At 40.7% G+C, this 15,056-nt stretch overlaps 1 protein-coding gene across 1 annotated transcript in view; it reads left to right on the top strand.

The window, feature by feature from the left end:
- The window catches only part of LOC119166664 (tartrate-resistant acid phosphatase type 5), a 389,636-nt gene extending 374,967 nt beyond the window's left edge, over positions 1-14,669 (top strand). Inside the window, exon 6 of the mRNA XM_075883351.1 lies at positions 14,350-14,669. Coding sequence (XP_075739466.1) covers positions 14,350-14,406 — 57 coding nt within the window. The 3' untranslated portion in view covers positions 14,407-14,669. The remainder of the gene's footprint in view (positions 1-14,349) is intronic.
- Positions 14,670-15,056: the final 387 nt, after the last annotated feature.

The raw sequence follows: 15,056 nt of genomic DNA, 5'->3' as shown, positions 1-15,056 counted from the left end.
CACCCTAACAGAGTTGCGCAATTAGGCTGTGTTTAGACACTTTAGATATTTTCCTGTATTTGAAAGTTGAACCAAAGCACTCAATTATAATTCTAAACATGAATATTCACACACCCTTAAATAATACACATGTTAGAAGAATGAAATGAACTCCACATAATGAACACCTTTTTCTGAAATTAAATAAACAGGAAGAGGATATGGAAAGTCCTCACAGAGAAACAGAGTGTTAGATTTTATATAATCCTGGGACCCAGGCAATGCACATGAGAGAAGTTAGGGGCAAGGTAGAATGTAATTATCATAGGCTGGTGAGGGTAGCCCTCAATGTGAGAAGACCAAGAGCCAGTTGATTTATTCATTCAAAATACCTTACACGCCGATAGGAGGACATCAGTAACTGAAAGACAGATAAAAAATACAAGGAAAAAACAGTAAAACAAAAACTACAAATGGCAAGGGGCAATAATGTTACACAATACCAACATGTAACGAATCAGATTATCACTGAAAGTCTACTAAAAATTTTATAATTACAGTTAGATGCAATGTGATACAAAAGACTGATTCGAATATGCAAGTGCCTAGGTTGTAATGACAACTTAAATGCCTGCGTGTAACCATGAGTGCACATGAAACTAATTGTGCTGTGAATGTGCCAAGACGTGTACACAGGAGAATAAAGCAGTACTAAAATTCATCACAATACTCTACCAGTGAAAGAGACACATAAGAGCAGTGATGTGGCTGGGCCATGTCATGCATGGTTTACTAAAATTAACTAGAGGGGACTTTGGCACAGTGATCGTTCAGCGACCCTGGGAATGATGGGTAGTACACAGATTTGCCTACTCTTCGTACTTGCGGGTGGCGAACCCCACTTGTGGCTTCATTTATTGCGGTTTTTGGTTTTGTTTCAAAGAAAAGAAACTTTTTTGAACTTCATGACCTGATTTGAAATGGTAAGCCTAGAAGAATAACGTGGTGAAGTGCCATCACTGAATATTTGCCGATTTTCGTTTTGTGAGAAAACAGCTCCAAGCCACACGAATACACACAAATCCAGATGTATGAAGATTGGACGAATCCGTGTACTACGCACCATTCCTTGTTTGCTGATTTGCCATGCATGGTGGTTGCCATAGACACTATCGCCAGAGTTCTCTCTAGTGTATATTTAGGAAACTCTATGGTGTCATGTTTTATTGTAGGTGAATCTGCCTGCCCTATTTGTAATGGCTTCCAACATATGGACTAGATAATCTCGTTATGGTGACCATCTAGATGAAGCTTACTCTAAATGTGGGTAAAGATAAGTTATGATAATACATATACATTAGAAGATGCATTGCACAAGTTTCCATGGAGGTAACCTGCAGATTGGGCTTTTGCTGAGATAGCTGCTACACGCCGTAGTATAGGATAAATCTGATGAAAGGTAAACACAAAGATATTTATTTGTATAAAGGGGCAGCTGAAATAATGGTATTGTTAATCGTACAATGAGTGAGTTCTGCCGAGTTGCACTCTACCTGAACATCAAGTTAAGGTCATTTGAGAAATGAAATGATCATCAAAAAAAGAGAAAGAAAAACTAGCCCATAAATTAATACTGCAATAGGTGATAGACGTGTTGTCATGTAACTAAATCAAGAATGAAAGGTCAGCGGGTAAGTCCTTAAAGGGGCCCTGCAACACTTTCTTTTTTAGCATTGTCAGAAAACGCTGCTGATTGGTAGTCGCAGCTCCCGTAAGCACATGAGGCGAACATTAGAGTGCAGCATGCAGTCTAAAATTCACAATTAATTTTCAAAGTCGGCCAGCAATTGCTCCGCCGTCTCTCTACAGGTGATGCCTTATACCTGGATTACTGTGTCATACCCGAGTCCACAGCCATTGACTGATTTGAGCATCATAGGCTATGTAAATACTGTGGCCACTGCAACTGCTGCCATGTGCCAGCGCTTGTGCTCACCCTGAAAGTAGCCATGCATTCTAAGAAAAAAAAAGGAAAGTGCTCAAGGTCATGACGTGCGCTGACAAAAGGGTGCATCTTTTTGCCCCCTTGTGTCCCTACCCAAGTTGCCTTCAGTGCACTCGCTTTTACGAAAAGAGAAAGCGCTTGAAGTATTCAGCAAATTCCTCGAACTCCGCTTGTAATCGGCATATTCAAAAAAATATTTCGGTATGTGATTTGTGAGGCATCATGAGCCAACAGTGACATCCATTTCAAAAGTGTTGCAGGGCCCCTTTAATGTATATTAGAAAGAGTAACCGACTTAGCACACTGCCTTGGGCAACACTGCAGGTGATGTCGAAAACATTAGACGAGATGTAGCTGACCACCAAGAATGAAAGTTTTTGTAGCCAAGATGGTGGTAATGAAGGAATACAAAGGATAGACAATGTAGAAATCAAATGGTAATTAGTTTGAGTATTGAACGCACAGCGAAATCAAAGAAGGGGAAATTGGTTCTATCGTTTGTGTCTAGATTACAGTGAATATTAGTCATGAACCTAAATAACTCAGTGTAACATGAGTAACCTTTTCTGAAACTATGCCGACTTAGATAAAAGTTATTAGTTATAACCATTAAGAAACTGGCCCACTTAGGTAAAATTAGGGCAAGAAATATTTGCCGAGATCGACTAGCGTGAATCCAGGATAGCCCTTAAAAAATAGGACGATGTACTAGAAAACGGAAATTATAACGACATAGAGAGAACGAACGAAATGAAATGGTTTCTGTAGCAGCAATGGTGCACAGAGGTAAGAAGCGAACTAAATTCTTCTCAACTAGAAAAAGCTTAATAGGGGCAACACATGAAGTTGACAAAATGAATGCATAAAATAAAATTTGTTGAACTAACAACGTTGGTCAATAAGAAAAAGAGAGTTACATAACCACAATGCAAAAATGGCGAAGCAGCATCAAAAAAGAAAAAAAAAACATGGCAGCATCAAAGCAGCTAGAAGAAAAATGTTAAGGCAGAACCAAAATGCATGCATAAAATATACTCAGGGCAGTGACAGTGAAAGTGGCTGAAGACATACTCCACTGAGCTGCAGACGACCTGACTACAGTAACCTGATTGAGCCGCTATTTCGCAGGACGTCTTTATCAATGCTAGAGCCTTTTTGTCGTTAGTCGTGGCAGAGCAAGAAAACACAAGTTGTCAATGGCAGAGACATTACGAAACACGGAGGTCTGTAAAACAAGCAACCACGCACTGCGAACGCACCGTTTCAGGGCGCCCATGTTGCTTGTGTGTTGGTTTATCTTGACTCGGATTTTGTCTCCAAAGCTTGTGTAAATGTAAAAAAAATTTTTTTTATGTTGCGTATACATTTTTGAAATGCCACACAAAATTATGAATAGTAGTAAGTAATAAAATAAGAGTTATAATTTTAAAGATTATTGTGAACGTTAGCAGGTAAAAGTTTGAAAGTCTGAAAATAAAAGCATTTGCATCATCATCGACATCAACAGCAAAGTGCTGAAAATGATGGCAGTATGTAAATACGGCATCTGCGTACACTCGCGGATGACTCATGTGGCAGTCATTTCGTGATTTATGGTGCAGAAATACGCTTCTGATAACCAGGTAATGTTTAGCATGAGTGTGAAAATAAACAAGTATTTGTACAAGCTGATTTTGGAGCATGGAGAGAGCCCCAACCAGTCACGAAACCAGGAGTACAGGTTTGTGCTTGTTTTGCTACCAGTAACCAACTACTGCCCTGTTTCTCGAATAATGACAAAGGCGGCAGACTGCAGAATCCTCGGGCACGCTGCAGACGTATTTAATGTGCAGAATTAACTCCGCTTCTGATAAAACAAGTTACACGATATACGCCAGTCTTGTGCCACACGAAAGCTGTTAGGGGTGCCAAAAAAATCGGAACGCTTTTCCACAAAAATTGAATTGACCATTAAAAACGTGTTGGCTGACCCTGTTGCGTTACCTAAAAATAGCGCTGCTAACTGATTCCTTCAGGAAAGCACGATTAATTCTTCTCAATAATGTGTTTGAAATAAGTGCGGCTACTACTGTCTGTTGCAGAACTAGATGAAAAACCCGATTTTGGTACTGCGTAACATGTTACCTTGATGTGTTTGCAGTTCATTAGTAGCTGTTTTCTCAAGGAACTCGTGCAGGTGCTTTCGTAAGTTGCATCTTGTACCAGTTGACCATATTTCACTCGCAACAGCATCAGGGAAGCTTTCTGATGGGTGCGCTGTATTAGTTCCCGCAGTTTTTGGCGCCTATTGGTCGAGCAGCATGATCACAAACACACACACAAAAAAAACGTATGCAAAGACATGCTGTTCACACATAGCAAAAAAAAAAGAGTCCGCAGTAATGGTGCTTGCGCTGCTGTGAATACTGTCGCTCGTATCATTTGAGCTAGTTAAAAAGGGCTGGGGGCAAGTGGTGTTTCAAAATGTACCGAATTCGGTGGCATTATGAATTAATTACCAAGCGTGCTAGTAACTTTTTTCTCGGTGAAAATGCGAAGTTCTACACGATGTGCGAGATGGGGAAAGCCACATTACAAAGTGTTGTATGAAACGTGAGAAATTATAACAAAGACTGAAAAGGCTTCAGATGTCTCGGTACTTTATTTTGTAATGCGAGTGAGCTATTACACAAATTAGATCAACTGGTTTAGACAAAGGAACAGCAAAAGTATCACAAGTATTTATTCTCCATGCCAAAGGCAAACATGTAATGAGCTGCAACCCTCAGTCAATTATAATCTGATGGAAATAGCAAGCCCACTTTAAAACACTTGTCACCTTTTTGGAAATTATTGCTATTAGGCATCAGAGATGCACAAGATATGGAAGAAGATGGCGCTCAGTGATCTTTCATGCAGTCTCTGACTGTAGTACATGTATTCTGAAAGTTGCACGAGATTGTCATGCTCAAACTGGTCCTGTGTGTTATGGGAATGACAAAATGGCCAAGCCATTCAACATAAAAACATAAAGTGCTTATTTTGATCAGATTTTTATTGTTAAATTCCATCATATATACAATATTGTGAAGAGAATTCAGTCTGTGATTGTGGTAATGATGTTGGCTTGTGCCTTTTACACACAAGAAAAATTTCTCCAAAAGATAGAGGCTTCAATGTGGACGCAGGATGGAACTGACAGGCACGTTGCACATGCAGAAACATATAAAACACGCTCCAGTCTAGTGTCTGTTCACGCATCGACAGCACACTCACTAACTCACGGCACATCAGCTGTGCAGCGACGCTGTCACCATAGATCCCGGTGTATATCGGGACAGAGCCCCAGTGCTAAGATCAACGTGCCTTAGATTAACCACACAGATGCCTTCAAGGAACATGGTTCCTATCTAGGCAACTCAAGCTGGAGCTATTGCAGACAGTCTAGCACATGCACTGCTCATCGGCACCTAGTATGTTCAGCTGTGGACATATAGGAAAGCTCGGTGAGGTTGCTTCTAAGCAAGTGTCCAGGCATAGCAGTAACACAGTCAGGCTCTTCAAGTCTGAAAAAGCAGTGGTATGGAGTGCACTGATGGAGCACAGTGTCAACACAGTCTTCATTCAATGATGGTTTGTGTGATTAATAATTTTTGGCATTAAGAAACCATGTTATTCTTTCACTTCATAAATCAAGTCAAATACAGACATAATAGAATGCGTCGTGTTCTTCATCAGCATCATCAAGGTTATTGACGGTGTTCGAGTAAGCAATCTACAGATAGAATATATAAGCGAGTACAGAAATGTTTGCATGCGCAGCTCATTGACCGAACTGTTCGAATACGTTTTTCAAAAGTGTCAGACAGCATGGCACGTGGCCAGTGACTGCAGTGAAGTGTCTTCTATATAAAAGTGGTTAGCCTTTCACAACCGACCAAATAGGATCACTGTTTGTCTTGATGTTTCTTTGTCCTCTTGTTAATGAAATGAAACCAATTTGCCCAAATATCCGTGTTGCCCACGCTCTGTAATAACAAAATGGTTGACAAAGTGTGGGTGCTGTAACAGATTCCCTTAGCACATATGTGTGTACACTTCATTCCCTCTCCTGCAATCCAAGCTAAGCAGGAGGAGAGGGCAACTGCAAAAAAGTGGGGAAGGGGTACAAGGAGACGATGACAGACTACAATGATGAATTGAGTTGGTCATAACTGTTTTTATTGCCAGGTAGTATGGTGTGACCTGTGGCAGGTTGATGGAGAGGCCTGGCAACACGACGGTGTGTAGAGTGGCAAAACGCAGACGAAACTCTGGCGATACTAGAGAATGTTGTCCAACATTTATTTTACCACATTTTTAAAGGAGGGGAAAAAGGGGTTATTGGCAAGCATTTCATGAGTCACATGACTTGTGTGGCCACACAGTTTGGCTACAGAAAACGGACATCATTGGACACCTCGCTCCATCCAGTGGCATAGACAGGCATCTTGAATACACTGGTGAATTGAAATGACACCCGAGGTTGCACGACACAATAGGAAAGAGGCTATTCCATGAAAAAGGGGGGGGGGAGGAGGGGTTGTACACGTGTCTTTGAATTATGGTTGTCAGAGTGTATTAAACTTTTTAATATGGTGTGACTGCACAGTTTCTCTATCTTGGGGACTGGTAGTTTGTAGGATGTAAAGTTTGAGGTATACAGTTGAAGTCGTGAACTGCTACAATAAAATGTTGTGCCAGTGCTTTTGGTTATTTTTTCCCTGTGTCCATGCGATGCCTATTCAATCTAACATTAACAGCTTGTCCTGTTTTGCCAACGTACCACTTGTGACAATGAACTATCGATCTTCAACATTTCAACTAGTAACAGTAAAGCTGTATTTTATGTGATGTGTATCAATCAATCATTTTATTTCCTTTTGATTAGGAGGAGTACAGGACTAAAAGTTTAAGAGCTTGGCGAGGTCCCAATTCCGTTTACACGTTGGCAAAGCAGCAGGATTGGCAGACAATCATGCATGAATAATATCAAGTAAACTTATACGAATAACACTGCAAAAACTATTACAAAAATAATTCATTTCATTTATTGGTACCCTCAGGACCGGGAGGTATTACAGAAGGGAGTGGTATTAGCACAAAAAGAAAAAAAAAGAAAAAAAGGAATACTGAAATGCAGCAATGGATATGCAGTTATTACAGTGGTGCGGCTCCTACTCACACAGTCTTAGCTAATGGCGTTTTTAAACAATTCATGATCTTGGATAGTTGCTATTGATGGGGGAAGGTGATTCCATTCGATGCTCGTGCGTGGTAGGAATGATGTGTGGCAGTCATTTGTTCTGCATAATGGAACTCCGACCTTGTGACGATGATCTAGACGAGGTGATACATAATCTGATAGTGAAATAAGCTCATTATGTAATTGGGGATGGTGATATATTTTGTGAAAAAGACACAAACGAAGAAACTGACGGCGAGATGCTAAAGATGGTAGGTTCAAGCTAGATTTCATTGCCGATATGCTTGCGGTGCGGTTATAGTTGGAAAAAATAAAGCGGGTAGAATTATTTTGAACCGTTTCGACTGAGTGTAATAGATTGGCAGGTACAGGATCCCAAATCGAGGCAGCATATTCTAATTTAGGGTGAACCAATGTTTTGTAGAGGGTGAGTTTTAAGGAAAAAGGAGCTTTAGCAAAGTTGCGACGTAGGTACCCAAGCATTCTGTTTGCTTTTCCAATTATGTGTTTTATTTATTTATTTATTTATTTTATTTATCTCTCTGTCATCTCTCATGTGTTCAGTGTGGATTGCCCAATTGAAAGGGCTGGTTATGTGTAAGCCTAGATATTTATAGCTAGAAACGGTATCCAATGCAAGATCATTGAGAGAGTAGGTAGGAAGTGAATTAGTTGTTCTAGACACTCTCATAACCTTGCACTTGTTGACGTTGAGTTGCATTAACCATTTTTGACACCAAATTGAGACAGCAGTAAGGTCAGTTTGAAGAGCAGTTACGTCGGCATCGGAGCTTAATTCACGGAATATTACACAGTCATCAGCAAATAGGTGCACATGAGAGTAAAGACACGTAGGTAAGTCGTTAACATAAATAAGAAAAAGAAGAGGACCAAGCACTGACCCTTGCGGTACTCCAGATTGAACAGCGGTGTGGCGGCTATTCACCGCGTTAGCAGCAATATACTGAGAACGATTGTTAAGAAAGAATTCAATCCAAGTTAGTAATTTCCTGTCAAGGTTTAGTTGATGTAATTTGTGCATTAATAAACTGTGGGAAACCTTGTCGAACGCTTTAGAAAAATCCAAAAATATGTAGTCGGCCTGAGAAGAGTGATCCAGCATAACGTTCAGTTTATGTGTGAAAGATGCCAGTTGGGTCTCGCAGGAGTATGTTTTTCGGAAACCATGTGTGCTAGGGTAAAGAATGAATTAGATTCGAGGAGTTTTACAAGGTTCGAAAATAAGATGTGTTCCAATATTTTGCACGGTATACTGGTGATATAGGTCAGTAATTAAGTGGGGAATGGCGGTTACCAGCTTTGTGAAATGGAGTCACCTTCCCGATCTTCCATTCAGCGGGCAAGCAACCTTGGTTGAGTGACTGCTGAAAGATCATTGTTAGTATGACCGATGAAGGAGCACACGTACTCTTTAAGAATTTCGGGTCAATTTGGTCACAACCAGGAGCGGAAGACAATCTTAAGGACCTAATTATCGCTTCAACACCACTGCAATCAATACATATTGGAGGCATAGTGGGATGGGGAAAGGGTTCTGCGTTAGGTAAAACATCATTTGCATCAAGGGAAAAGTGAGAGGAAAAAACATCGTTTAAAATGTTTGCACATAAGTCAAAAGGAATTTGATTTCTGCTAGCATCTTCTAGGGTGATTGCGTCGTCGGGTTTAGGGTTTATTGTGCGCCAGAATTTTTTAATATCGTTCGTTAGCATGGATGGTAACACGTTTTGTAAGTAATAACTTTTGGCCTTTTTTAGTGCTGTTACATAATTTTTAGACGCGAGCTTGTAGGCTTTTCAGCGTTCTTCATTCCCGCATTTCTTGGCGTCATCAAATTAAACGTCATCTCTCATTTTCTCCTTTCAATGGATGCCATCTTGTCTAGGAAGTTAATTTCACTGGAAGAACATGAAGTGAATTTAATACTAGAGTGAAACTTGTTATAGTGGTCAAAGAATGTGTTTAGTGCTCTTGTGCCATGTCCCTATATAATAAATATGTAGAATACGTGATAGAGATAGGCAACTCTGAATCAGCAGGCATTACGAATGGTAATTGGCAAGCCTGATGAGCCATCTAGAGGAGTCACTCTAGGCAGTGGGAAGCAACCAGAAATTGCCCATAAAACACCATGCTGCCATTGAGCTGCCGTCAGGGCGTCTGTTACAGCTCTCCAGAGAAGACACATCCATTACTAATCCTGTGGGCATCGATCACAAGGCGGCAGAACTCCTTTACCAGGACAGCAACTTAGGGAAGAAATTGCTCAACTGTTTTGGCAAAATACACCTGCAGGTGGAATAGTTGAAAAAAAAAGAAGACTGTTGAAGTAGTTGAAAAACAGGACCGAGTGGCTTGCCAACTTGATCGGCTTCTTCCGTAACCTGGTGAGAAAGATGTTGCACTTGTACTATGGTTGCCTTCATGCCTGATTTTCTGTCTTTTCTAGCATACAGTAGACTCTCAGTAAATGGAAATCTGTAAAACTGAACTGCTGCTTGAATGGAACAACTTTCTCTGTTATGATTGGTTTCATACTGGAATGCTGCAACCCACTTCACCTCTCAGTAAACAGAACTCCTGTTAAATGAAACACATTTTCCCGGTCCCTTCAGGTTCCATTCAATGAGAGTCTACTGTATATGATCTGCAAGATGTAACATCCCTGCAAGCTTGTACCATGGGCAGCTGTCCTGTCAAAGCATGATCGTGACCATATGCATCCATGGGAACATCGTGCCTCAGCCAGGAATGCCACGCGCACGCACCATTGTACACACACACACACTCAATCTTCTGCCCCGAGTAGTCACTAGGTAGTCACTAGAACATCACTTCAATGGCCATAGCCATGCAGCTTCACATGAGGAATGTTCTGGCTCACACTTTGCTGTAGCACATGGCGCCTCTTCTTTGCCCGTTTGGGTGAAGGGCCACTCGCTGGTCGTCCTGCAGCTACTCGCTTGGAGCCTCTAGTTAGTCCTGGACGTCGTCTTGAAATTGCTGTTGGCTGCACTTTAATATATCGTCCACGACGTAAACCCAGACCTAAAGCAGCGTTCATTGCCATCATGGCACCAACACCGCGCTTCTGCTCTTGGAGCCTTCGGAGGCGTTTATTGCCGCTGAGGAAGTGCCTTCTGTAAACTGCATTGCTTTTCTCCTCTGCATGAACTCGCCGTAACTGCTCAATCAGCGCTTCAAGGCTGTTGTCTGCATCCTATAACAATCGTCACTTTATTAGGTATAGCTTCAAACATTAGGTTTTCAAATACTGGAAGCACAGTATTTTCTCAATAGTCTCCCAGTACACACTTCGGTACTTTTTAAGAACACTGAAGATACTTTTTTTTATCAAGATAGACCTCATAATTTAAGAAGCAATAACACATATTTATTTACAATGGCATGCCATAAAGGAGTACCAACACGATTTTCAGACACCGAAAAGAAACATTTTTCATTTCTATGGTGTGCGCTATTAACACTCTCTGCACACCAGGCAACATGAATGAAATATTTAAATTTTAATTCAAAGTATTTATTGCCCAGCATCTCTAAGCCAATCTCTCTGCAGTGGACATTATCACAGTACAACACAGTTACTAAGTTTGCGAAACCTGCGTCCTGCATGCAGCTTAAATAGCAGAAATCGCTGTCAGTCTTTGGATGACATCTTACTCATCCTTTAGGTGAACATGTGCATATGACAGCAGAATGACAGCTGCTGCTACTAAGTTGCGAGCCGCAGTCTTTTTTGACGACTTCTGTTGACAAGTCAGAGCAGGCAAGTCACTAAGTATCCGTGGATGTAACCTGTGGATGATGCAATCGCACTTTTTACGGTGTGCCGCAGCTTCGTAGTGTAATCGAAATGGTTACCACAGTGGCTTATAAAAGAGCTGTATCAGGGAATCGCACACTGTGAAATGCTAGCGGGCGACTTCCAGAACAATTGTTTTTAAGGCTTTGGGGTGTAAGCATAGGCCAACCACCAAGTGTTAAAAAAAACAAGGAAAGTGAGATGCAGTAGTCAAATGACTGAATGGATCAGTCTTGTGAGTAACCATCTGCAAAAGTATCAGATTCCGCCTTTTGCTAAGATACAAATGTGGTTACAGAATACTGACTTTTTCTCCAGATACCATGCCTAGTACAGCTAAACCCCTTAATAGGTGGCATTCTCCGGGCAGCAATTCTTGTCTCTTAATACAGATTACCACGTATGCATTTTTCCTATCAATCTGTATTTTACTCTAAGCACACTGGTGTTTCTTATATCCATTTGTCTCTTATAAAAGGTTTCAACTATAGTACTCTTTATCTACTAAAACACTATCTTATTCTTACATAATGGAGGTAATCACATGACGTCATATGCAAGAGGCCCTAGCATGGAAGTCGCCATATTTGTGCTTTCGCGCATAAACATCATCATTCCACAACCAAAGTTCTCGGCAGTGTGTGTTTTGCTAATATTTTCATAAGAAAATGGGTTAGTGATGTGCACCGCCACCAAATAACACGCTGTCATAACCCAGATCACTGACCAACCAGGGCTATGGCAGCGCACGCACTGGTGCTGCCTGGCAGGAAGAGCTCATTGAATACCTCTTATCAAAACTAGGTAGTTGAGAATGCTGTCTGCAGAGTAATTTTGCAGAAGATGGTCCACACTCTAAGGTTGCCTGCACAACAATTACAGATACTAATGACTTATGGGTCAATAGCAGGTCATTTGCTTCATGGGCGTTAGACCTGTGCATGTTGCCTCAATGCTTCCGACGAAAAATTGGGCAGAAAGAAGAAATGACCGCATGAAGAGGTACAGCAACTGGTACATGACTGAAGCACAGTTAATGTAAAGAATTCTTTTTACATTGGTATTCAAGCAAGCATCTGAAAAAAGGTTGAGTGAGGGAGAATACATATTTGCAAGGTGTTTCAGCGCGCGAACAAAGGAAAAAAGGACAGGGTAGACAGAAAGAGCGTCCTTTTTTCCTTTGTTCGCGCGCTGAAACACCTTGCAAATATGAATACGCACCAACTAGCCCAAGCTTCCACTCTTGTGAGGGAGAATACAGGAAGACATATTTTTTGAAGACTTGAATCGGCTGAATAAATAACTAGCTATGAAAATATTGATTTGTATGACCTCTGTATTTATTTCAAGGAAAAATTGTGTGTTACATTGGGCTGCAGGGGCTCCACATCCACTTATTTGACGACAGCTTTTATGGTATCAGTTTGAAAAGTTGTATGCCGATGCGAGCTAGAATCTCATCCACACCATGTAAATGCTGGAATTAAGCACCTCAGGGTGTAGCTGTAGTGTGCTGTGACCATTGAGCTGTTGTTGACCCAAATGTTTGGTGACAAGCCATTAATAGCCCACATATAGTTCCAAATGCTAACTGTACAGCATTGATGAGTAATAGTCAGAGGAGCACCACCTGCAACTCTGTAACTTGAGGTGCAGTTAGCCCAAGAGATAGTTGGAAAAGCTTGTATGGTACTCAGTTGTTTTGTGAAAATGAAGCTCTGGGATGTGGTACTCATTTTCTGTTTTGCCACAAATTTATTATCCAGTGTTCTTAGCAATTTACAAATTAGTAATTTAAGCTGGAAGTGAATATTATAGAGCAAAATAAACAGTCAGAACTTGTTCCACTTTTTTCATCTATTCGTCACTTGAAACTTTCATAAACAGGCAAACATATTTACTAAGTGACACCTAGTATGCAATTAATATAGAGGCATGTTGGAGTATTCAAACCGTTTTCACTGTGGGACTGAATGATAGTTTTTTCATAAAGAGATCTCTGTGCACTGATTTTATGTGCTTCTCAATTTCGTTACAAGCAAAATTATGGCATGTCATCCTGCATCGGCTACACATTGTTACAGCACCCTGGTGATGACATTATGACCCTTTACGAAAGAAAGTAGCTCTGTTCGTCATTACTCTATGCTGAACTTTTTTGCTAGCATTGGGTGTCATCTATAGCTTGTGAGTAGTGGCAATAATGTTGCTTCTACTATATGCAACTGCGTGATGTATGACTTTTCATTCTAGGAACTTGTATGGATTCCCTTTGAAACATTGACCACAATATTACATGAATGTCTCATGTTAGTATTGTAAACTTTACTGAACTGTTATAAGATTGGATGTATTATCTTTTGTGACTGAAAACGCTAAGTGTGGTACCTCTACAGCTCTCTTAGTGCTTTAGCAGTGTCCAAAATCTGTGAATTAAGTGCTGCACTGACAGAACATTTTAGAAAATTGGTTTGAAGATCTGTTGTAACTAAAAGTCTTCTAAAAATGCATGCAAAGTAGGGCTTAGGATTTTAATAGCCTTTAATAATGCAATTATAATAATAATAATAATAATAATGTTTTATGTCTCAAAACCACGATATCATGACACTATATACGGAGACAACCATAATTTTGCCCACCTGGCGTTCTTAAACACACCTAAATCTAAGCAGACAGGTTTCTAGCATCTTGGCTCCATTGAAATGCAACTGCCCCAGCCAGGATTCAATTCTGCGACCTTTGGGTTGGCAGTCAAGCACCATAACCACTAGACAGCTGTAGCAAGTATGGAACGTATGGTGTAAGTGCAGTGCTGTAATAGTCAACTCACCATGTTTAGCATAAAGTGGCATCTCAGCTATCTTTAAGAGGGGGTCTACATCCTTTCCAAAGTTTTTTTCTCTGCAGAGCCTGTGCCAGTAGTATATGGCAGGAGGCACTGGGTTCACTGCAGAGTTGGCAACGAGGGCATACCCATCTTCTTGCACAAGCAATTTGCTCTCGTGAAGCCTGGTGGCTTCAGCTGGTGACATGCCGCTGTCAAAGTATGCCAAAAAGGTCTCTCTGGTCTGCATTGTTGGAGTAAGACGAGAAAGTGCGTCTGTTGCTGCAGTGCTGTGGCTGTGGTTTTTGTGATGAAAGAGCTTTATCACAGCTGGCAGTGGCTTTTCCCCACGTAAAAAGGCATCATTACGTTTTGTATTTCTGTTGACCTTCTTGATTTTGAGGTCAATCTTTGCTGGACAGTGTGCTGCAGCCTCACCACATGATTTTTCCCGCTTTGTCTCTTTGCAGCGCCATACTTTGTGGAACACCATCCTGCAAAGCAGTACGAATTTAGAATTTCAGTGACAGCAACGAAAGGGGTCTGCTTTGCCTGCAAATGCCATTTGATCAAAGGAAAAATACACCAGTTACTTGAGCACTTACTAGGTACCTGCACAAATCTCCTTGCAGTGCGTTTAACCCTTTTAGACGCTTTGTACACAATTGTGTACATCACTTGTTTTTGCTAGTTGTGTCAACTAGGGGCTAAAAAAGTGCAAGATACAATGAAGTTTAGATGAAATAATCAACCTCCTCCCTAATAAACATGTCTTTAACTTCAGTTTTCACACTACTGTTGCATATAATCACTTTTCCAGAAGCACTACCATAGTCGACGAGTCATTCAATGCAGCGCTTCGCTGGAGCCACTTCGAAATATATTTTTTTTTCTCAATATCCTTAAAATGAGAAACCAATATCCAGTATATATCTAGTCTGAGATTTCATTCTATATATACAAGAATCAAATATGAATGTCTTTAGAATAAGTAGATGTTTCATAAAAGCTCAATTTCAATTAACTGCTATGAAATGCCTAATCAATCTATTATAAAATTATTGTTGTTGCAATAGAATATAGACGGCCTTGAAATCATGTGTCAATTTGACGCATTTACAGGCAGTTCTTCACAGGTGGCATCTGAAAGGATGAACTCAACAAACCTGCCAAAAAC

This window comes from Rhipicephalus microplus, unplaced genomic scaffold (genome assembly GCF_043290135.1).
Source record: "Rhipicephalus microplus isolate Deutch F79 unplaced genomic scaffold, USDA_Rmic scaffold_16, whole genome shotgun sequence".
In the NCBI taxonomy this organism is placed as follows: Eukaryota; Metazoa; Arthropoda; class Arachnida; order Ixodida; family Ixodidae; genus Rhipicephalus; species Rhipicephalus microplus.
The sequence above is the reverse complement of the archived record's forward strand: the minus strand, read 5'-3'. Positions and strand labels throughout refer to the sequence as shown.